Source organism: Apodemus sylvaticus, chromosome 18 (genome assembly GCF_947179515.1).
Source record: "Apodemus sylvaticus chromosome 18, mApoSyl1.1, whole genome shotgun sequence".
Classification (NCBI taxonomy): Eukaryota; Metazoa; Chordata; class Mammalia; order Rodentia; family Muridae; genus Apodemus; species Apodemus sylvaticus.
In genome coordinates this window covers 67,059,784-67,082,486 of record NC_067489.1, presented here as the reverse complement: position 1 = coordinate 67,082,486, position 22,703 = coordinate 67,059,784, and the positions used below count along the sequence as shown (strand labels likewise).

Below are 22,703 nucleotides of genomic sequence, written 5' to 3'. Positions count from 1 at the left end.
ATTGGGTCTGCGGGACACCCGGACCAAATCCCAAGTTGTGGTCTGGGAGGACTGTGGGGGGAGGGGAGAGCCTGTTGTGGCTGGGGTCATCCCTGGACTGGTGGTCCTGGGTTCTGTACGTAAGCAGGCTGAGCAAGTCCTGGGGAAAAGCAGCATTTACCCATGGCTTCTGCACTGAGAGACCACTAACAATTAGCCTAGACACAGTGCAACTTAGAAAACTGTCAGCCTTAAGATAGCACTCCCGGCTTCAAAAACCAGCACTCCCTCTGCACTCCCTCCAGCTGCAAGGAAGAGCACTACCTCCTGGCTTCAAAGAATGGGCACGCCCCTTGCTTCAAGGACCCATCCCCGCTCAAAGTAACTGTGTTTGCCCAAGATAACCTGTAACCTTTCGCTGAGCCATGACTTGCCGCTGATCTCCCCATTCCTTATGACATAGATCACAGCCTGAGCATCCCCTCCCCTTTTTCTTTATGGTCTGTTTCTTTAAAAAAACCCCAGCGGGGTCGAACTCCTCGGTCCTTGCTCCGAAACAGGAGAACCACCCAGTGCACTGGAGAATTAAATCTCATGTGTTTGCATCAAGAACGGTCTCTCGTGATTTTTGGGGGGCATCGTTCTATCCCAAGACTTGAGTGAGGATTTCCCAGGATTCGGGAGTCTTTCAGCATCAGCTCCTTTCTCCAGGTTCCTTTCCTGGTTGAGTTCCTGCTTTGGCTTCCCTCAGTAGATGTGGGTTCTGGAAATTGATCTTGGGTCCTCTGAAGAGCAGCAAGTGCTGTCAACCTCTGAACTATCCCTCCAGCTACCTTCAGAACCAATTGGAAGCAGAGTGGCCTGACTGCCCTCCTAGGTCTGAGGCATGGGGGCCATTATATTGGACACTGAGTTGGTAACTGGACGGCTTCCTAGAGCCATCTGGTTAGATTAGGAAGTGCTAGCTGAGTTCACCGAGTAAGCAGGCCCAGCTCTCCAAGAGCAAGAAGAAGTTCTGCTTCAATGTAAGTCTCTCCTGACCCTGTGCTGGAGTAAAAGGCAGTCCAGGGCAAAGCCTGCCTGGTCACCACTTCAGCTCCTGCTGTCAATCAGCAGTCGCTGGGCGGACCTAGCCAATCAGGCCCTCCAAGCTTACACCGCTCAATCAGGAGCGTTGTAGGGTGGCGGGAGGCGGGCTTTCCCTGGCCGCCATGCTGGGCACAGAACTCCCCGGCTCAGGGAAGGCCCGTGGGTGCGCGTGCTGCGCTGTGGCCGCCGCTTGAGGGGAGCGCGGGCGAGCTCGGAAGCCGCGACATGGTGAGCGCGGGCCCGCGAGGAGTGGAGTGGCAGCTATCGGTAGCTCTCCGCTTCAGCGGAGCCAGGCCCGCTGCGGTCGGGAGGCGGCGACTAGGTCGCGGTCGCTCTGTAGCTCCGCCCTTCGGCCGCGTCTGCGCAGAGCTCTGTAGCTCCGCCCTTCGGCCGCGACTGCGCAGAGCTCAGGGCGCCGCAGGGCAAGCCCCGCCCTCCTCGGGGATATCTGGGTCACAAAGTGGTTTTGGAGTTGTACCCGGAGTTGGCTTGCAAAACTCAAAAGTCTTGCGGGTCCCCTGAGTTGTCTTCACATACTGGTGGAGAGTCCACTTTGAATTAATTTTGTGAAAGTTGTAAACTCTTAAGGTTTTGCTTATTTATGCCTGTGTTGGATAGTATTTGTGAAGACAATTACTCTCCTTGAGTTTTATTTGCACTTTAAAAAAAATCGACTGTTTAGTGGGTTTTGGGTTTGTTTGTTTATTTATTTATTTATTTGTATTTTTGAGACAGGGTTTCTTTGTGTAGCCCTGGCTGTCCTGGAACTCACTCTGTACACCAGGCTGGCCTCGAACTCAGAAATCCTCCTGCCTCTGCCTCCCAAGTGCTGGGATTACATGCGTGCGCCACCACCGCCCAGCGGGTTTATTTTTTATATACTGTTTTGTAGATAAGTTATTTTCCAAATACTCGTACACTATTATGATCATTAAATTTCTTAGTAAAGTCTGTTATTTGTATACTATGCATTTAGAATTGTGTTGAACGTTGAATTTTTTTCCTCTGTACATATAAACTTTAGAACAGCTTTCTGCCGTTACTCAAGATGTTAGCATTCTTGTTGGGATTGTGTTTTGAATTTATAGTTTAAATTGAGGTAAGCAACATCTTGGTGTTGTCTTTGTTGTTTGTTTGCTTGTTTTGGTTTTGGTTTTGGTTTTTTGAGAGAGGGTTTCTCTGTGTAGCTCTGGCTGTCCTGAAGCTCTGTAGACCAGGCTGGCCTCCAACTCTGGTGTTGTCTTTTATTTACCAGGCCACTGCATATTTTTACTTACTTGTTTTTTTCTTTTTCTTTTTCTTTTTTATGACATTAGATCTGTCTGTGTCAGTGGTTCTCAACCTTTGGGTTGAGACAATTAGAAAACACTAATTCCCAATGGTTTTAGGAACTGAGATACTGCTCAGTTACAACTTTACAATTATAAAGTATCAACAGAAATATTTTTTTGTTTGGGGTCACCTCAAGATGAGGAAATGTATCAAAGGCAGCAGCACTAGGAAGGTTTAGGACTGCTCAGTGTTTCCCTGGCTCTGTGGGAACTTGCCCTGTAGGTCAGGCTGGCCTTGAGTTCACAGAGAGCCTTTGTCTCTGACTCCCAAGTACTGGGATCAAAGACCTGTGCCATGATGCCTGGCTTGATTCTTTTTGAAAAAGAAATGTATCATCGTCCAAGGATCTTTGGTAAGTTTAGTATATGCCTCTCTCTGTGTCTCCTCTGAGCTGTGGTGCTGCGTACTCAGTGAAATCGATAACCATTCCGTTGCTCAATGCTATTACACTGGAAAAGGATGGACTTCTTGTGGCAATCTTGTATTCCAGAACTTTTTATTATTTCCTTGAGTTTTTGTTGGTCTTGGAATTTCCTATTATAAAGACTCATATTTTATGTATTATACTTTAAACATTTTATTGAGATTTTAATACAATTAAACACTTCTTCCTTCACTTTCCTGCGTCCAAACCTTCTCCCATAATCCCCCCTGCTCTCCTTCACATTCATGGCTGCTTTTTATTTCATTAATATTTGTTGCATGCATGTAACATATATATTCCTAAATATAATCTGCTCAGTCCATGAAATGTTACCTGTGTGTACGATTTCAGGGCTGACTGTTTAGCACTGGACAAGCAATCGGTGTGCTCTTCCCTGGGGAAGAGTCTCTTCCCTGCTCCCAGTCTTCTGTAGTTACCTGCACTGCTTCGTGTGCGATTGACACATTGAGAGCTTGTCCTCCTCACTTGTCCATTAGTGACGTCTTTGTTCAGCTCATGTTTGGATAGGCTTTATGACTTGGTGAGCTAGTCCTAGGAGATTCCGTCTCACAGGAAACTCCCTGTTCCTCTGGCTGTTCCAACCTGTCTACCCAAGACTCTTAATTTTTTAATCTCAGTGGCTCCCCTGTCCCGTTCCCTTTCCAGTTGTAGCATCTTCATCTGGCCTTCACTCCTCTCCTAACCCCCATGAGCTTGGTATGGCTGGCTGAAGCTGACTAGCTTAGCCCAGGACCACCTGCCAGACTGTGCCTCGTGTGGCTCTGGTAGACACAACCACTTCCATTGTCTCCTTCAGTCCTGTCTGGCTTCTGTGAACCTCTGGGAGGTGAGCAGTTTCCACTCCTGGCATACTTCCATGCCGAAGAGAAAAACTCAGAGTTCACTGTTAGGCCATCACTTCACAGCCACTGTGGTGGTATCAGGACCTCTGAACCCGATGGCTTCACGTAGATGAGAGAGTGACCTGCACACCTGTTGCCAAGGCAACAGGCACCATATTCCCACCTTTACCTGTGACTGCATCACCATCCTTATATAAAGAAAGGTCCCTCTGATCTCTCTCTATCTCTCTCCATCCCTTTCCACCACCATCTTGCCCTCTCTCAGTAAACCTCACCTGGAACTGTCTGGCCTGGCATGGTTTTTCTGGAGCCGCCCGACAATCACAACACATGGGACCAACTTAGTTTTTTTCCATTTGCACTGTCTTGCCATTCTTATGACTTTATAGCCTTCTAGAAGTTCACTAGCTTAGCATTTGGCTTTCTGTCCACTTTTCTTTAAGAACTCCAGCTCCACACAAGTCTTGCATCATTTACCTCAAGCGATGTGGAGAGGCCATGTTGTTTGCCCTTCTTTCAGCTCCTTGACATGGTTTTACTTCACAGATCCCCTTCAGCCCATCTCTGAGGTCCTGAGTAGCTCAGCAGAGCCGCTAAAGCTCCGCATCCTTCCTAGCTCTCCAGCGAGCTCAGTCCTGTGTTGCCTGGAGCCGGGCAACCTGTAGCACCTCTCTCATTCTGGATGTTGTCATTCCCACGTTCCCCTGTACGCTTCCTCTTTACGGGGTGACTTGTCTCTTGGGCTCTAAGGTTGTGGGTACCAGAAAGAGCTTTTATTTTGTTTTAATGATTTATTCATTTATTTTATGTATATGAGTACACTGTAGCTATACACGTGGTTGTGAGCCATCATGTGGTTGCTGGGAGTTGACCTCTACTCGCTGCAGCCCTGTTCGCTCCCTCCAGCCCCAAGATTTAATTACCATTATATCTAAGTACACTGTAGCTGTCTTCAGACACTCCAGAAAAGGGCATCAGATCTCATTGTGGATGGTTGTGAGCCACCATGTGGTTGCTGGGATTTGAACTCAGGACCTTCGGAAGAGTAGTTGGTGCTCTTAACCACTGAGCCATCTCTCCCACCCCCAGGAAGATCTTTTAAGCTTAGATCTAACTTGCATGCTTTTTTTCCTCATATCTTGTGCCTTTAGGAGGTAGGAGGTGTTGCCTAGTCCACATTCTCGGTCTTTTCTGCTTATTTTTTGTTTGTTTGTTTTAAATCAGAGGCTAGGAAACACATGTCTGTTGCATGTTAGAATCCCTCCTCTAACAGCCATCTTAGCCGCAGACATAAAGCAGTATTCAGGCAACGTCCCGGGCAGCTTGCTGGCAATCTGCTCTTACATGCTGCTCTGGGGGGCTTGCAGTGTTTGCATTAGACAGCCAACTCTTCCTAGAGAGTATTCACATGGCAGACCCCACTCATGAAGCAAACATGCCGCTTCCTGCCTCATAGCAGAAGGCTGACAGGGTGGAACTCTCTGCCCCCACTCTACCCCCCCCCCCAGACATTCCCTCAGGGAATCCAGCTTTTTAAAAAAAAACAAATATATATATATATAATTTATATATAATATATAATATTTATAATATATATATATATATTTACTTATATGAGTACATTGTAGTTGTCTTCAGACACACCAGAAGAGGGCATCAGATCCCATTACAGATGGTTGTGAGCCACCATGTGGTTGCTGGGAATTGAACTCAGGACCTCTGGAAGAGCAGTCAGTGCCCTTTACCACTGGGCCATCTCTTCAGCCTCCAGGGTTTCCATCTTACACTATCTATCCCGTGACACATGCAACATCTACCATAGCAAGAATGCACACTACCATTTAACACATCGAGAAGGGCAGCCCTATCAGAATTTCCTCCATCCTCAGCCTAGTGAGCCTCAGTTGCAAGCCTTGTTTGTTATGCATTGCCAAGACCTTGAAATCACTCTTCCCATACCCACTGAATGTGTCATTTCTTTGTTCTATTGCCAAGTATGTTGTATGAGTCTTTCCTGCAGAGACATAACACAAATTCTGCTCACCCCCACCTAGGAAACCAAGGAAAAACCACAGTAACAGTTCCACCAGTGTCCATCTTGGTGACGCAGTGGTTCTGTTGGGTTTCCTCAGAGCTATGTGGCTGAGGAACTTCCTCAAGGAGCAGGGATGAGGAAAGGCCAGCTGCATCATGGGAAGGCCTGTCCCCACACAGGACTCCTGCAAGCTGCCTCTGGGAGCAGGACACACTGTGCAGGGCTTGCAGGCCACTCTACAGCTGGACAAGTCTTCCTCTCTGGAAGTCATTTGCCACTTCTGTAAATCTAGGGAGTGGCCTGTGAATCTTGTAAAGTCCTGCTTTCCCAAAGGGGTGGAATCACTTTTCAACTCTCTGTAGCGTCAGCTTTCATTCAGTAAGGAACATTCCAAGTTTGAGAGAATTGCTATGTAACAGCCTATAGATAATTTCATGTTTCCTAAAAAATTTAATTTATCTTAACTTGGAATTTTTTTTTGTTTGTTTGTTTTTGTTTTCGTTTTTTGGATTTGGGTTTTTTGAGACAGGGTTTCTCTGTATAGCCCTAACTGTCCTGGAACTCACTCTGTACACCAGGCTGGCCTCGAACTCAGAAATCCGCCTGCCTCTGCCTCCCAAGTGCTGGGATTACAGGCGTGCGCCACCACTGCCCGACTTTAACTTGGAATTTTTAGAGGTAGGGTTCTCTGTGAAGCCCTGGGTAACTTGGAACTCCCTATGTAGTCCAGGCTGGCTACTCATAGAGATCTATCTTGCTGTGCCTCTTGAGTGCTGGGGTTAAAGGCATGAACTGGCAACCCAGTCTCATTTAACAATTTTCTTATTGAAGCGTAATGGGAATTTTGATGGTTTCCTAGTATTTGCATAAATTATTTCTGTTGAGTGATTTATCCTTTATATTCATTTAGATGCTATAAAACTACTAAGTTCCCTCGGTCATCAAACTTTAAATGTTATGAGGAGGGATTTCTAAGGACAATCGGGCTCTTGCGTGCTAGTATTAACACTGTTCCAGACCCCAGGAGGAGGATGGAAACAGGAAGTAGAAATCACTGTAGGCAGAGGACTGGGGCAGAGCAGCAGCACAGCCTGTGTCCTGAGCCCAGTGATGAGAGAGAGCTGCTCCTTCCGCATCCCTCAGTGATGCCTGATGACTTCCGTGTGGTGGAGGACATGTGTGCATCCCACAGAGTGGGACGGACCTGTTGTCAATCAAGTGTGTGCCATGTTTAGGCCTCAGTGAGCTTTGAGGATGTGGCTGTGCGCTTCACCCAGGACGAGTGGGCCTTGCTGGATTCTTCCCAGAAGAGTCTGTACAGAGATGTGATGTTGGAGACCTGCAGGAGCCTCGCTGCGATAGGTAAGGATATTCTCCTGCCTTCCCTCTGTAAATTAGGGAGCAAGAGTTTCATGGCATAGATTCTCTTCTGGGATTGGGGCTATCAAAAGGGAAGAATGTGGCGAACAAATCAGGCATGTTTTCTATGGATATTGAAGTTAGAAACTAGTTTTTTCAGCAATCTCTAATAATTTATTCTAAATTTTCTCATAGGAAACAGATGGGAAGAGGAGAATGTTAAAGAACATTATAGAAATCCCTGGAGGAATATGAGGTAATTTCTATCAAAAGTTGAAGCAAAAGAATTTTAATATTACATGAACATTTAAGAAAACCAAAAACAGGGCTGGAGAGATGACTCAGTGGTTAAGAGCACTTCCAGAGGTCCTGAGTTCAGTTCCCAGCAAGCACATGGTGGCTCACAACCATCCGTAATGAGATTGGATGCCCTCTTCTGGGGTGTCTGAAGTCAGCTACAGTGTACTTATACTTAATAAATAAATCTGAAAAAAAAACAAAGTGAAACAAAAAAAAGCTTTTAATTGTTTCATCTTTAGAAAAAGTATACATATCTCATAGCACTAAAAATGTGTGCTGGAGCATAGGAGCAGTGTTCAGGGTCTGCAGAGGGGATTCTCTTGGAAACACTTCTAGGCCCTGGTCTCAGTGAGCGCTACTGTTCTGATGCCTGATCTGTGGGAGCCACGCTTAAAACCCTCAGCCTATTTGGTTTCACACTGTTCAGATGTGCCAGAGAGCACACACTTGTCCCTGATTTGGAGCAGTCGATGACATAAATCTAATAAGCACTAAGTAGTAAAGCACCTGTTTCTAATGAACTTGTCCTTTTTCAGAAGCTCCATGTTAGACACCGCCTGTGAGAGGAGAGAAGATGATCAGGTTGAAGGATCTCTGACATGGATAGAAAATCTCTATACAAGCCTGACAGCCTTTCCAGGACTAACACCGTATGAATCCCGTGTGTGGGGGAAGGCTTTGACATGTTATTCGACCTCTGATAGGCATGCCACATCTGTCCCTTGTTATAAACCACATGAGCATGAGGAATGTGGAGCCAAGCAATATGACTTGGACTCCCTCACCAGCTGCCCAAGGTGCATGGACGCCCACACTGGGAACGGGCCTTGGGAATGTGAGGGATGCTTAAGACCTTCCTGTTTTCCAAATTCATTAGGAATACATCAAGAGTCTCCCAGTGGAAAAACACCCTATCAACACAAGGAGTGTGGAAAGACCTCTGTTTATACACATGGCGGAAGCCCCACTCTGGGAAAGTTTTATGAATGTAATATATGTGGTAAAGTCTTGAGTTCCTCTACTTCCCTTCAAAGACATGTAGTAATTCATACTGAAAGGCTCTATGAATGCACATATTGTGGAAAAGCTTTTAAATATCCCAAATACCTTCGACTACATGAAAGAATTCACACTGGCGAGAAACCCTATGAATGTAAACAGTGTGGGAAAGCCTTTAGATTTCCTGGTGCCTTGCCGTTACATGAAAAAATTCACACTGGAGAAAAACCCTACGAATGTAAACAGTGTGGGAAAGCCTTTAGATTTCCTGGTTCCTTGCCGTTACATGAAAAAATACATACTGGAGAAAAGCCTTACGAATGTAAAGAGTGTGGGAAAGCCTTCAGGCGTCACTACCATCTTCAGTTACATGAAAAAATTCATACTGGAGAGAAACCCTATGAGTGTAAACAGTGCGGGAGAGCCTTCAGACGGCACAGTCATCTTCAGAGACATGAACGGACCCATGCTGGAGAGACACCCTATGAATGTAGATAACATGCTAAAGCCTTTACACATCTTAGTTATCTTCTGTTACATGGAAAAATTCATACTGGAGAAAAAAATGCTGTCAATGTAAACAATGTTGGAAATGCTTCACTTCCATGAAACCATTCTCATCAGATGCAAACCCATGAAGGAGACACTGTAATGAAGTGTGTAGATGTGCTTGTCATCTTCTGCTTCATAAAGCTACTGAGAAAGTCGTATGAGTGTGCACCTTGTGGTACAGCTCTCAGCTATCACACTGGACCGTGACAAGCCCTGCTGGAAGGAAATCCTCTGAATGGAAATAATGTGGCCCAAAGGCCACACATCGCAGTGTTCTCTTGTTGAAAGTATCTAAATCCTAACCCGGGGTTTCTACCCCACCTTTGCTATTTAAGTTCTCGGATGAAATACACATATGACCTTTCTATTTATTTGGTTTTTTTGTTTGTTTGTTTGTTTGTTTTTTGTTTTTGGTTTTTTTTTATTTGGTTTTTTTGAGACAGGGTTTCTCTGTATAGCCCTGGCTATCCTGGAACTCACTCTGTAGACCAGGCTGGCCTCGAACTCAGAAATCCGCCTACCTCTGCCTCCCAGAGTGCTGGGATTACAGGCGTGCGCCACCACCGCCCTGCGACTTTTCTATTTATAATAAGCCTTAAACAACACAGGAGCTGGGCAGGTACTACTCTCTATATTGTTGGAAACTATTTCCTATCTATAAGCCCGAGTTATTTCTTACTACTTCCTGTGTTTCTTCTGGGCCGCTCTTAACTCCAGTTGGCCAGCCCTCAGGGCTACATTCCTCTGACTCCTGACCCATTGTGGCTCCTCCTTCCTCCTCTGCACTCTTATTCTCCCTCATGTTTTCTCTCTGACCCTAAGCCCATAAAACTTAAACCCCACCTACATCTCTTTTGACCGCCTTTAACTGTTAGCATCTTTATTTACCAATCAAAAATAACTTGGAGACAGAGTAACTTTCTGTCTCCCAGACAACCAATCTTTTTTTTTTAAAGCCGTGTTTATTATTATACATAAGTACATGGTAGCTGTCTTCAGACACCAGAAGAGAACATCAGATCCAGTTCTCATTTCAGATGGTTGGGAGCCATCAATGTGGTTGCTTGGATTTGAACTCAAAACCTTCGGAAGAGCAGTCAGTGTTCTTAACCACTGAGCCATCTCTCCAGCCTGAGACAACCAATCTTAAGGGCTCCAAATAAACATTAAAATGCAAACAATATTAGGCCAACCCACTACAGTAGTGCTTGAGATATGATATAACTCTTATGTGAGAACATATCTTTAAATATATATATATTTATATATGTGTGTATATATATGTATATATGCATATGTATATATTAAAGAATAAAACTCTAAGAATATAAACAGTTTGGAAAAGGCATTATCTGTCATGTTTTCAGCAGCAGTGTGGTCGGGCTTTTAACTGGGGAGATGTGAAACAATATTTACTTACCTCTGATGGGAACCAAAATTGGTGTTCCAAATCCTGGCTTGGTAAAGCCGTGATTCTATTGAGCTTCCCTACAGGACCATGGACAGCTCACAAGCATGTGCATCACCAAACCACCCATGCCAGTTTGAATGTTGACTACACCCCTAGAAATCTCTGCACAACTTGGAGGGAACCCCGCTGGTCAGTCTCTTCTACCAGCAGTTGTTTACTGGTCTATAACCTTTTGGGGTACTCTGAAAAGTTTTCGTCTCAGCTTTCCGGGACTTACAAGATAATTCATTCACTGCCCGAGTCTGATGAGTCTCCTTCCTCCTAGGAGAATGTTTCAATTTAGAGGATATAGCTGGACAATAATCCATCCTTTCTTGCCACTACTACCTTTTTCTTTTTTAATTACCTTTTGAGTTTTGGAAGGGTGAGGCTGATAGCAGAAGTTTCATTGGTGGTTATGAATCTCTGAGGTCCACTATCATTGTAAAGTCTGCTCCCAGGACGAACTGCAGATAACAGTCACCGTGACCCATGTACGTAAGTGTAGCCACATCACATCCATCAGTTACAACAGTAGCAGTTATTTTGCAGCTGAGGCCTATGATGTGTCCAGCCACAGGACTTTGTCCTGGCTTATGGTAGCAGACATGAATTTCCTCCTGTCGAATTGCCTTAAATCCAATGAGAAAGCTCCTTTTACCCATAATCGCCATGCCACTGTTGTACCACAAACACAGCCTGCCTAGCTTTTGGTACCATAACACACAGGGTCTATACCTGAGCAACACTTGTAGTGAAAATTCTCTCTCTGTAACCTGCATAACACTAGTCACTGCAAAAGCTAGCAAGTATGAAGGAAACCTGACTGACTGCTGTGCTGATTTTTCATGTCCTGTTGCCAAAGAGCTTGTCTTCAGCATTAAGGTCTTAACCTCTAATTCTGGCATATAACCAAAAGCAATGGCAATATGGTTTTTCGGGCCTCAGAATTGGCCTTGGCCAATAATTCATATTAAGGTGGCCTGCTTTTGGCAGTAAGATATTCACTTTAACAACCTTATGGGCTTTTGTCACTAGTGTGCACCCTGTACTTAAACAGCTAGAAACTTGTTTTAATATCCCATTAAAAAATTAACCTTGGGCTGGAGAGAGAGATGGCTTATCAGTTAAGTGCACTGCCTATTCTTTCAAAGGACCCTGGTTCAATACCCAGTACCCACATGGCAGCTCACAAGTGTCTTTTAACTCTAGTTCCAGGAGATCTGACATTCTCACACTGACATACATACAGGCAGAACACCAATACTCATAAAAGTAAATTATATAAAATATTGAAGTTAGGGGGTTGAAGAGATGGCTCAGTGGTTAAGAGCACTGACTGCTCTTCCAGAGGTCCTGAGTTCAATTCCCAGCAACCACATGGTGGCTCAAAGCCATCTGTAATGAGATCTGGTTCCCTCTTCTTAACTTTACACATATATGCAGTCAGAATGCTATATACATAATAAATAAATCTTAAAAAATGTAAAACAGTATTGAATTTAATCAAAGTATCTTTTCACGATAGGTGAAAGTCTCATTGCACCTGGTTGTCTTTACTCCAGCTGTGTGCACTCATGTTTGTGAAATGATTACCTCATTTCCTGACAGTTTTCTAAGTTGGATGAAACCCTGATGGTGGATTGTGTGTTCCTTGCTTGTATGGAAATGCTTGTGCGATGTCCAGGGAAGCTTCCACTCGGGTGAGGGCCTCTTTGCATCCTTCACTCATAGGCTTAGGTCCTGTATGACTTGCTGGTCATGGGATAAATTAGCTCATGTATATGTCCTGTCAGAGCCTTTATCTTCAAAGACCTCAATTGGGAAGAGACCTCACATGCAACAACACCTTCTACTTTGTAGCCTAGATAAGAAGATATCTGAAGAAAACCAGTTCCTGTTTGCACGTGTTTGCTTATTGCTGATGAGTGTGCCTATTGTGGTGGCTGCTGTTGTCACTGTGCCAATCTATCAGTGACATCAGACTGTAGCCCCTTTTGGTCTTCCAGTTTACTGAAGAGCAACAACTCCAGGGATTTTGCAGGCCTTCCCTGCTGGCACGTGGCTAATAGGCCTCCTGGAGCTTCCTGGACTGAGACGCCGCTGGATTCTCAACTTCTCCATCATGCACATGGCGTTCATTGGCACACAGCCCCACCATGCAAGTTCATGTGCTGAATCTCCTTCCATCACACACATTCATCTTGGTGAAGTCAGTTTGTCCAGAGTTTGCCTGGGTGTTGCTCTCTCCTTTGGAGCCATCCTGGATAAGTGCTCTCTGTTTTGGATTCACTTGAGCACAAACCTGTCATCCAGCTGAGTCATCCTGCTCCAAGTCTCCTGTCTAGGTAAAACATATCTTGATCTGAACAACTCAGAAGGGTTTGTGGATCCCAGACGAGTAGCCTGAAGGTTAGTTACCAAGTCCTGCCAGTTGTTTCTGAGAGAATGATCTTTGCCTGTAGTGTCCTCCACCAACCTATGGGTTTGAGCTGTCCATTTCTTCTTTACCATGAAGCCTTAGGCAGCACAGAATGATGGTATATCATCCAAATATCAATAGGCTCCACTGGTTTTAGGGCCTTTGTTGGACATCCAGGTCAGCAGCCTGGTAGTGGAGGACAGCAATCTGTAGGAGAAGCCAAATAGTCTCTAGAAGGACCAAGATTTTTTTAATTTCCCTTTTTTCCCCAGCAGCAAGCAGCCCTCTTTCTCTATAGAACATATCATGGGCATGACTGATAGTAAAACCATATCAACTAGTGGTCTATGTATATGGTGGTGGGCTGTCCTTTTCCTCATCTGAGAGTCTGGTTCAGATCTGCTCTCTGGGCTGATGTATCAGGCTCAGGCCCAAGTTGTTTTAGTTAAATTAAGCATTCAGCACCTATGTGTCTGGGTTCATCTTCCATACTGTGACAGTCACCCAAGTCATCAGGCAAGAGGACTGATAGCAGCTGGTTTCTCAACAGTGGTCAAGGGTGGGCCAGGAGTAAGGCCTTCTACTGTGTCACACAATCATTAGATATCCAACATTTGGGTGCTCCTCAGAGAAGGATCTCAACTGCATTGTGGGGTGCTGTGAGTATAAGATCTTAATGCAGAGTTAATTTATTTTCTTTTTTAAAAACTGAAAGTAGTTGTAGCTACCACAGCTCTTAGACAGGTAGACCATCCTGTGGCTACAGAATCCATTCATCATAGAGGGTTTCCATGGCCTCAAAGTTTGGGTTACTATTCCTTTTTCTTGGAAGTTCTTAGACTGTTGTTGTAGTCAGAACTGTTTCTTTTCTTTTTTTGTCTTCCTTCCTTTATATGTTCCTTCCTTCCTTCCTTCCTTCCTTCCTTCCTTCCTTCCTTCCTTCCTTCCTTTCTTTTTGTTAAAGGTTTTATATATTTATATACATACATACACACACATTGTTACTGTCTTCAGACATCCCCAGAAGTGGGCATCAAATCTCATTAAGGATGGTTGTGAGACACCATGTTGTTTCTGGGAATTGAACTCAGGACCTTGGGAAGAGCAGTCCTGAGCCATTGAGCCATTGAGCCATCTCTCCAGTCCCCAGAGCTGTTTCTTAAAGCCTCAAATGCTTTTGTTTAGTCTTAGTCCAGATTAGGGCTCACTGCCTTGTTACAGAATATTTGATCATACTGTGAACCCCAGACTTTTGTTATGTACGGAAAAAAGCTTTTTTCAGTTTTGGTGTGACTCAACTACACTTTTAATCCCTCTGGCTGGAATATAGACATGCTCATAACACACACTTTAAATCTGAAACATTAGGGTAAAGTTAGTTTGTAGAAGGAATCACCCATGTTTGAAAGAAATGTCTACGTGTGTGACAGACAAAGTGAAGAATCAGAGAACGATTTGACAGAATGATATATGCCAACTTCTCATGAGAACATAGAGAACAAAAAGACCACTTCAGAGAGAGCAGCACAGGGGCTGGAGAGATGGCTCAGTGGTTAAGAGTACGGATTACTTTCCCAGAGGTTCTGAGTCCAATTCTCAGCACCCCATGGTGGCTCACAACCATCTGTAATGGGATCTGATGCCCTCTCTTCTGGAGTGTCTTAAGACAGCTATGGTATTCTCATAATTATAAGAATACATAAAAATCTTTTGAGAGAGAGAGAGAGAGAGAGAGAGAGAGAGAGAGAGAGAGAGAGAGAGAGAGCAGCACAGAGGGAGGAGGACACAGGACAGTTGTACATGACAAGGTGTAGAGAGAACGAGGTAGACACAGGTGAAAAGAGGAAAAAGCTGGAGAATAAGATGGAGCTAGAAGATTAGGATATATTGCCCAAGCTAGTGTGAGGTGAAGCAGAGCAATTCAGGAGAAGCCAAGAGAAGCCAGATCGAATCAGTCAGTCAGGCAGAGAGGAGTTTGAGAGAGAAGAGAAGGAATGAGCCAGCAGGGCTCAGAAAGAACAAGAAAGGATGGGTAAGCTTACTGAGAAATAAGTGTCGGAGGCTGAAAACATTTTAGGCCTAGGTTAGATTGTACAGAGGAGGCAAGAAGCTCCCAGGACTAGGTCTAGGTTAGCAGACTGAGGCAGAAGGCAACAATTACAAGAGGCAAATAAAAGCTACTTTTACAGTGTCCCCTTTGTGTTGGTGTATTGAAACCTTGTTAGTTCCATAAACCCTGCAATCCAGAAGCAGCAATATCCAGTTGCACCTAGGAAGTCTTGAACCTTCTCTTAGTCTTCAGAGTTGCAATCCTACTCTGAGACAGGTTCCTTTCCTTGTCCTCAGCTGGTAGCCCAGACAGGTAGTCTTCTATGTAGGTTCAGATTCTTCAAAAGCTACTTTAATAAGGGTTTTTAAATAATTTATCATCCCTTCCTGCCCACCAGTGGTAGTGGGAATGAAAGGTTGGGCAAAGGGGGATGTGGATCTGTTTAGAAATAATTCTTTTGGGTAATTCCAAACTTCATTGTCAGAATATCAGCAACTCAGGTCACATGATTCAGTAGTGGTAACTCCTTGTATCTACTTGTAAATACTCTTAATGAATCAGCACTGGCAGTTCAATCTAGAAGAAACTGCAAGCCTCTGCCAATTGACCCAAGCTGGAATATCATGAGAAGTTTTTTTCGTGCATTCTCTCTACAAAGTCAGGACAAATGATGATCAGTGAAGAAGGTAAGGTCAACCAATGCCACAGTGTTGGCAGTGAAAACCCAATAGTACTAGACAAAGTGTGATAAGACAAACTAGTGCCACACAGCATCATCCACTGTCTGTTGGGTTATGCTTACACCCGTTCCAAATATCTTGTGTCCTGTCAAGTGTTCAGCAAAACACCACATGCCCTTTTCCCAGGCAGCTTCAAGAAAAACACCACATGTCTGTTCTCAGCAAAACATCTTTTCATAAGACAGTCTCCATAAAAACATCACATGATACAATTGAGTCTTCAAAGAAACCAGGAATTTCCACTCCATATCTTCTTTTTTGATTAAAAAATTGTCTTTCCCCCTAACATTAACAATATACACACAATAAAAACAATTATAAGAACCACAAAACTAGAACATTACATCACACCTTACATAAACCGTTTATGTACAAGATAGTTATACAATAGTCTAACAAAACAACCTTAAATTATAGCAGTATATTATTCTTCAAACAAAACCACTTTACATTTCTATCAATATACAATAATTAAAGAAAGCAATGTTAAATTTCTGTCAATATACAATAATTAAATAAAGCAACCTTAAGTTTCTATCAATAAACTATCACTAAACAAAACAACTTTAAATTTCTGTCAATATATATTAATGTCATAAAACAACATTAAATTTCTATCAATGTATAATAATTACAGAAAACAGCCTACTACCCTAGATGATAACAACTGTAACACATTAAAGGACCAAGACCATCCATCTGAACTTAAGGTTTTAGAGTGATAGTCTTCTTATAATTGTTTCCTGCTAAATTGGGGTGAGGAATTCCTGTCTGGGGCCCAGGGGGCAGGCGGGGGGGGGGGGGGAAATGGTTAATATGAAAAAAATCTAGGTACAGCATTTGTTTCCTACTCTCTGTATTTATTCAGTCTTTGTTGTCTGTTTAGTCTATGTTTTGTTCAGTCATTGTGTTGTCTGTCCAGTCTATATATTATCCAGTCTTTGTGTAATCAGTCATTTGGTCTAGCCGTTTTGAAGTTGATTTGCATGCCTATTTTTGAGAAATAAGTAACTGAAACAGTCTGTGAATTGCCTCAGCTCTTTGATTTGTGAAGACATCCATGTTCCAGGAGAGAAGAGGTGTTCTCTGGTCCTATTTAATCTTTATACATTTTATTGCTGACCACATTTTTTCATTCCCAGTAGATACATAAGCAGAACCACTTCTTTATCTTAAAACTGTTGCAGTTTCCATTCTAATGTCAACACATCCTTACAGTATATTGTTTGGCTTAGTTCCTCAGTTTTATTGATAACCCAGTGTCTCTCAGCTGTGGTGTTCATTTTTTACCAACAGTGAGAAAAATTAGAGTTTCAACAAACCCAAAAGAAGATAGCCACACAAACAGAATTCCACCTTTAACAACAAAAATAGCAGGAAACAACAGTCACTTTTCCTTAATACCTCTTAACATCACTGGTCTCAGTTCCCCAATAAAATGACATAGGCTAAAAGACTGGATACCTACACAGGAACCAACATTTTGCTGCAAACAAGAAACCCACCTCAGTGACAAAGACAGCCACTACCTCAAACTCAAGGGTTGTAAAACAATTTTCCAAGCAAATTATCTCAAGAAACAAGCTGGAGTGGCCGTTCTTATATCAGATAAGATCGACTTTCAACCAAAAGTTGTCAAAAAATAAGGAGGGACACTTCATAATGGTCATAGGAAAAGTTTACCAAGATGAAATCTCAATTCTGAACATCAATGCTCCAAAGGCAAGGGCCCTCACATCCTTAAAGTAACTTAACTAAAGCTAAAGCACACATTGCACCCCACACAATTATAGTGAGAGGCTTCAACACCCTGCTCTCAGCAATGGACAAATCAAGAAAACAGAAACTAAACAGACAAAGTGAAATTAACTGAAGTTAAGGACCAAATGGATCTAAGAGATATTTATAGATCATTCCATCCTAAAGCAAAAGAATATACGTTCTTATCAACACCTCATGGTTCCTTCTCCAAAACAGACCTTATAACTGGTCACAAAACAGCCCTCAACAGATACAGGAATATTGAAATAATTCCATGCACCTTATCAGATCACCATGGCCTAAGGCTCATCTTAAATTCAAACAAAAACAATGGAAAAAACACACATACAGGTAGATGTTGAATAATGCTCTTCTTGATGATAACTTGGTCAAAGAAGAAATAAAGAAATTAAAGATGTTTTAGAATTTAATGAAAATGAAGACTCATCATACCAAAACTTATGGGACACAATGAAAGCAGTGCTAAGAGGAAAACTGATAACTCTAAGTGCCCACAGAAAGAAAATGGAGGGAGCTTACACTAGCAGCTTGACAGTGAACCTGAAAATTATAGAACAAAAAGAAGCAAATACACCCAAGAGGGGTAAATGACAAGAAATAATCAAATTCAGGGCCAAAAATCAACCAAATTGAAACACAAAGAACTATACAAAGAATCAACAAAACCAGGAGCTGGTACTTTGAGAAAATCAACAAGATAGATAAACCCTTAGCCAGACTAACCAGAGGGCACAGAGGCACTACCTAAATTAATAAAATCAGAAATGAAAAGGGAGACATAACAACAGAAACTGTGGAAATTCAAAAAAATCATCCAGTCCTACTACAAGCGCTTATACTCAACAAAACTGGAAAATCTGGACGAAATGCACAATTTTCCAGGTACCAACGTTAAAACAGGATCAGATAAACCATCTAAATAGTCCCTTAAGTCTTGAGTAAATAGAAGCAGTTGTTAATAGTCTCCATCAAAAAAAAAAAAAAAAAAAAAGCCCAGGACCAGAAGGGATTAGTGGTGAATTCTACAAGATCTTCAAAGAAGAGTTAATACTGATACTCTTCAAAATATTCCATGAAACAGAAACTCAAGGAACACTATCCAACTCATTCTATGAAGTCACAATAATGCTTATACCGAGACCAAACAAAGACCAAACAAGGAAGAGAACTTCAGACCAATCTTCCTTATGAATATTGATTCAAAAATACTCAACAAAATTCTGGCCAACCAAATCCAAGAGTGCATCAAAATGAAAATTTACCGTGATCAAGTAGGCTTCATCCCAGGGATATAGGAATGGTTCAATATATGGAAATCCATCAATGTAATCCACTGAATAAACTCAAAGAAAAAAACCACATGGTCATTTCATTAGATGCTGAAAATGGTTTTGACAAAATTCAGCATCCCTTCATGATAAAAGTCTTGGAGAGATAGGGAATTTAAGGCCCATACCTAAACATAGTGAAAACAATATACTGCAAACCAGTAGCAAATATCAAACTAAATGGAGAGAAACTTGAAGCAGTTCCACTAAAATCGGGGACCAGACAAGGCTGCATACTCTCTCCCTATCTATTCAATATAGTACTTGAAGTCCTAGTCAGAGCAATCAGACAACAAAAGGAGGTCAAAGGTATACAAATTGGAAAGGAAGAAGTCAAAATATCACTATTTGCAGATGATATGATCATATACTTAAGCAACCCCAAAACTTCCGCCAGAGAACTTCTAAAGCTGATAAACAACTTCAGCTAAATGGCTTGATATAAAATTAACTCAAACAAATCAGTAGCCTTCCTTTACTGAAAGGATAAACAAGCTGAGAAACAAATTATGGAAATGGCACCCTTCACAATAGTCATAAATAATATTCCATACCTTGGTGTGACCAAGCAAGTGAAAGATCTGTATGACAAGAACTTCAAGCCTCTGAAGAAAGAAATCGAAGAAAATCTCAGAAGATGGAAAGATCTTCTATGCTCATGGATTGGCAGGATTAATATAGTAAAAATGGCCATCTTGCCGAAACTCATCTACCGATTCAATGCAATCCCCATCAAAATTCCAAATCAATTCTTCTTAGAACTAGAAGCAGCAATCTGCAAATTCATCTGGAATAACAAAAAACCCAGGATAGTGAAAACTATTCTCCATAACAAAAGATCTGGGGAATCATCATCTCTGATCTCAAGCTCTACTATAGAGCTATAGTGATAAAAACTGTTTGGTATTGGTATGGAGACAGGCAGGAAGATCAATGGAATAGAACTGAAGACTCAGAAATGAACCCACATATCTACCGCCATGTGATATTTGACAGAGTTGCTAAAAACATCCAGTGGAAAAAAAGACAGCATTTTTAACAAATGGTGCTGGATCAACTGGAAGTCAGCTTGCAGAAAAATGCAAATCGACCCATTCTTATCTTCTTGTACAAAGCTCAAGTCCAAGTGGCTCAAGGACCTACACATAAAACCAGATACATTGCCACTTATAGAGGAGAAAGTGGGGAAGAACCTTGAACACATGGGCACGGGGAAAATTTTCTGATTAGAACTGCAATAGCTTATGGTCTAAGAACAAGAATCAACATATGGGACCTCATAAAACTGCAAAGCTTCTGTAAGGCAAAAGACACTGTTAATAGGATAAAATGGCAACCAACAGATTGGGAAAAGATCTTTACCACTCCTACATCCGATAGAGGGCTAATATCCAATGTATACAAAGAACTCAAGAAGTTAGACTTCAGAGACTTAAATAACTCTATTAAAAAATGGGTTACAGAAGCCGGGTGGTGCACGCCTGTAATCCCAGCACTCTGGGAGGCAGAGGCAGGCTGATTTCTGAGTTCAAGGCCAGTCTGGTCTACAGAGTGAGTTCCAGGACAGAAATCTGACTGCCTCTGCCTCCCAAGTGCTGGGATTAAAGGTGTGCTCCACCACCGCCCAGCAGCGTTTATCTCTTCTATTGAATTCTTCTTAGAAGCCTTTCCTCAGACAGTGTCTGCTCTCTCATGAGTGTCTCCAGTGTTCTTTAACCCCTTCCTCCGCATGCTGATGATGGTATCACTTATGCACCTGGTTCCGGAGGTGTGGTTTTGTTTTTGTTTGTTTGTTTTTGTTTGTTTTTGAGACAGAGTCTCACCATGTAACCCTGACTGTTTGGAAATTGCTATGTACACCAAAGAACTCAGAACTATGTAGACCATAGCTTCAAACTCAGAAAAATGCCTGTCCCTGCCGCCAGAATGCCGGGATTAAAGGCGAGACAGCAAGCCTGGCTTGTTTAGTTACTTCTTAGCAATTGCTTGCCTTTTTGCTATTGTGTCCTGCAAGCTCTCTTTCCACCCCTTCCTTTCTCCATTCAGTGAAGAATTATTTGTAGTGACAACTTTAGAATTTTGGTTTCTTTAAAAACACAGAAATAGTATAAGAATGTGTTTCCATTCTAAACCCAGAAGCAGAGATATGGAATACTTCAGACTGTCCAAAGCAGCTGACTATGATTCGCCTCATGCTGTAGCAGAGGTATGGTTTTGCCAGATGCAGATAATTTCTGCGATTCTGTGTGATCCCTCGATGTCTGTGTGACATTTGGAATTTTGAGGACATTTTAGAGGACATAGAAATGCTAGCTCCCCAAGAAGTGGAGCGGGTGGTTGTTCACCATTTTGGGAGGTTGGTTTGTAGTAGCTGTGGTCAAAGAAGTAACAAAAGAAAGATATTACAGTTAGGGAATTGTCTCTCTGTCTCTCTGTCTCCTTTGTCTTCTATTTAGTGAGTGACACTATGGAGTGAAATGGTGGGGGTCAGGAAAAGAATAATCTCCACAAAGTAGCAAAGACCAGCTACAAATTACAGAATGAAAAGTTTGCAGTTTGCATGCAGAAGAGTTATTGCTCCAGGGTAGCTATTTAGCTAGACTGTGTCTGAAAAAAACCAAAAACAACCCCCGCAAAAACAAAAAAACCCAAAAACAAAAACAAAAAACCAACAAAACCAGAAATCAAACCAAAACCCAAACCGAACCAAACCAAAAATCTTCTCCTCAAAAAAACACACATCCACACAAAGCCACAGTCTCCTGCACAACAGGTGGGTGTGGTGTTCAGAGAGGGTGCACTGTGGCCCCTCATGAATCACTGTATTTGGTTTTTCTGCATGTATGTTGTGCACCTTGTGCATGCCTGGTTTCCAGGGAGGGCATAAGAGGGCGTTGGATCCTGTAAGGCTGGTGTTACTGACTGTGAGCCATTATGTGGTTGCTGGGACTGGAACCCAGAAGCTATGGAAGAGCAGTCAGTGCTCTCAACCACTGAATGATCTTTCCAGCCCCTCCCCAAGAACATTTCATTCATACACATAGATTGTGGAACTGCAAGACTGCACAACTGCAAGACTGCATTTCTCCTTCTAGAAATGGACCAGCCAGCATTCATTTAGCTGAATTTTAAGTGACAGGAAAGACCTGACTGACTGAGACATGGATCAACCCTTTGAAGTTTCTAAGAAGGCTCTCAGATCCTACGTGGCTGTGTTAGTAGTGGCCTACAGCACAGAGGGCAGGAGGGAGTTACATCAGTCAAACCTACCAGGTGGGTTATGTGTGACCCTCAGTGGGATGGGGTTAGCGAGCGTGCATGTGTGCATGTGTGCATATGTGTGAAGTTAGCCCCGTGGGTGCTTGAGATGAAAAAATCCTCAGCCATGAGGCAGCTTCTTTTGGGCAATAGTCTGGAGTAAATCCTTGGATCCAAAGTGGATGAACTCCTAAGCACTTTGACCCAGTGGACCCAGGACCACTCTCCTTAGCTTTCTACCTACTTAACATTACCTATCTCCCGTCTTCCCTCACTATTCTAATGTGGTTTAGTCATTTCTGCCGCCTGGTGGAGGTAGGCATCTTCAATGTGAACGGCTCCCTCAAATACCTTCTGTTGACCTGGAATAGTGATTGTGTGATTGTTATTGAATGTTTTTCATGAAGTATATCCTGAATTCTTGACTCTTTTGCTTCCACCTCTTTTGTTGGGATTGCAGGAAAAGCAACGCCACATTGGTCTGGGAACGGGTTCTCTTCTCTTGTTGAAAAGAAAATGTGCATCTTGTTAAAATTTGAGCAAACTTTGTCGTGACTTGTTGAAATTCCTGAAACCTGGAGGTCATCACGTCTTGCTCCAGTTTGATGGAGGTGAATTGGGCTCTGGTCTAGCTGAGAGGCAAAGTGGTCGCTGCTTTGGGGATTGTGTGTAATGGACTGTGCACGTAAACAAGGCTCCCAAGAGAAAGAACCTTAAGTGCCTACCGACTGCAAGAAGACA

At 42.9% G+C, this 22,703-nt stretch overlaps 1 protein-coding gene across 2 annotated transcripts; it reads left to right on the top strand.

The window, feature by feature from the left end:
• Positions 1–1,175: 1,175 nt before the first annotated feature.
• Positions 1,176–9,297, top strand: LOC127668938 (zinc finger protein 709-like). 2 transcript variants are annotated; one of them, XM_052162829.1, is made up of 4 exons: positions 1,176–1,296; positions 6,958–7,084; positions 7,277–7,337; positions 7,918–9,297. In XM_052162829.1, exons 1-4 carry the CDS (start codon positions 1,294–1,296, stop codon positions 8,876–8,878), a joined length of 1,152 nt encoding a protein of 383 aa, XP_052018789.1. In that variant the 5' UTR covers positions 1,176–1,293; the 3' UTR covers positions 8,879–9,297. The 2 variants fall into 2 exon arrangements, with proteins under 2 accessions (XP_052018789.1, XP_052018790.1); XM_052162830.1 differs by lacking the exon at positions 1,176–1,296 and adding an exon at positions 2,385–2,752.
• Positions 9,298–22,703: the final 13,406 nt, after the last annotated feature.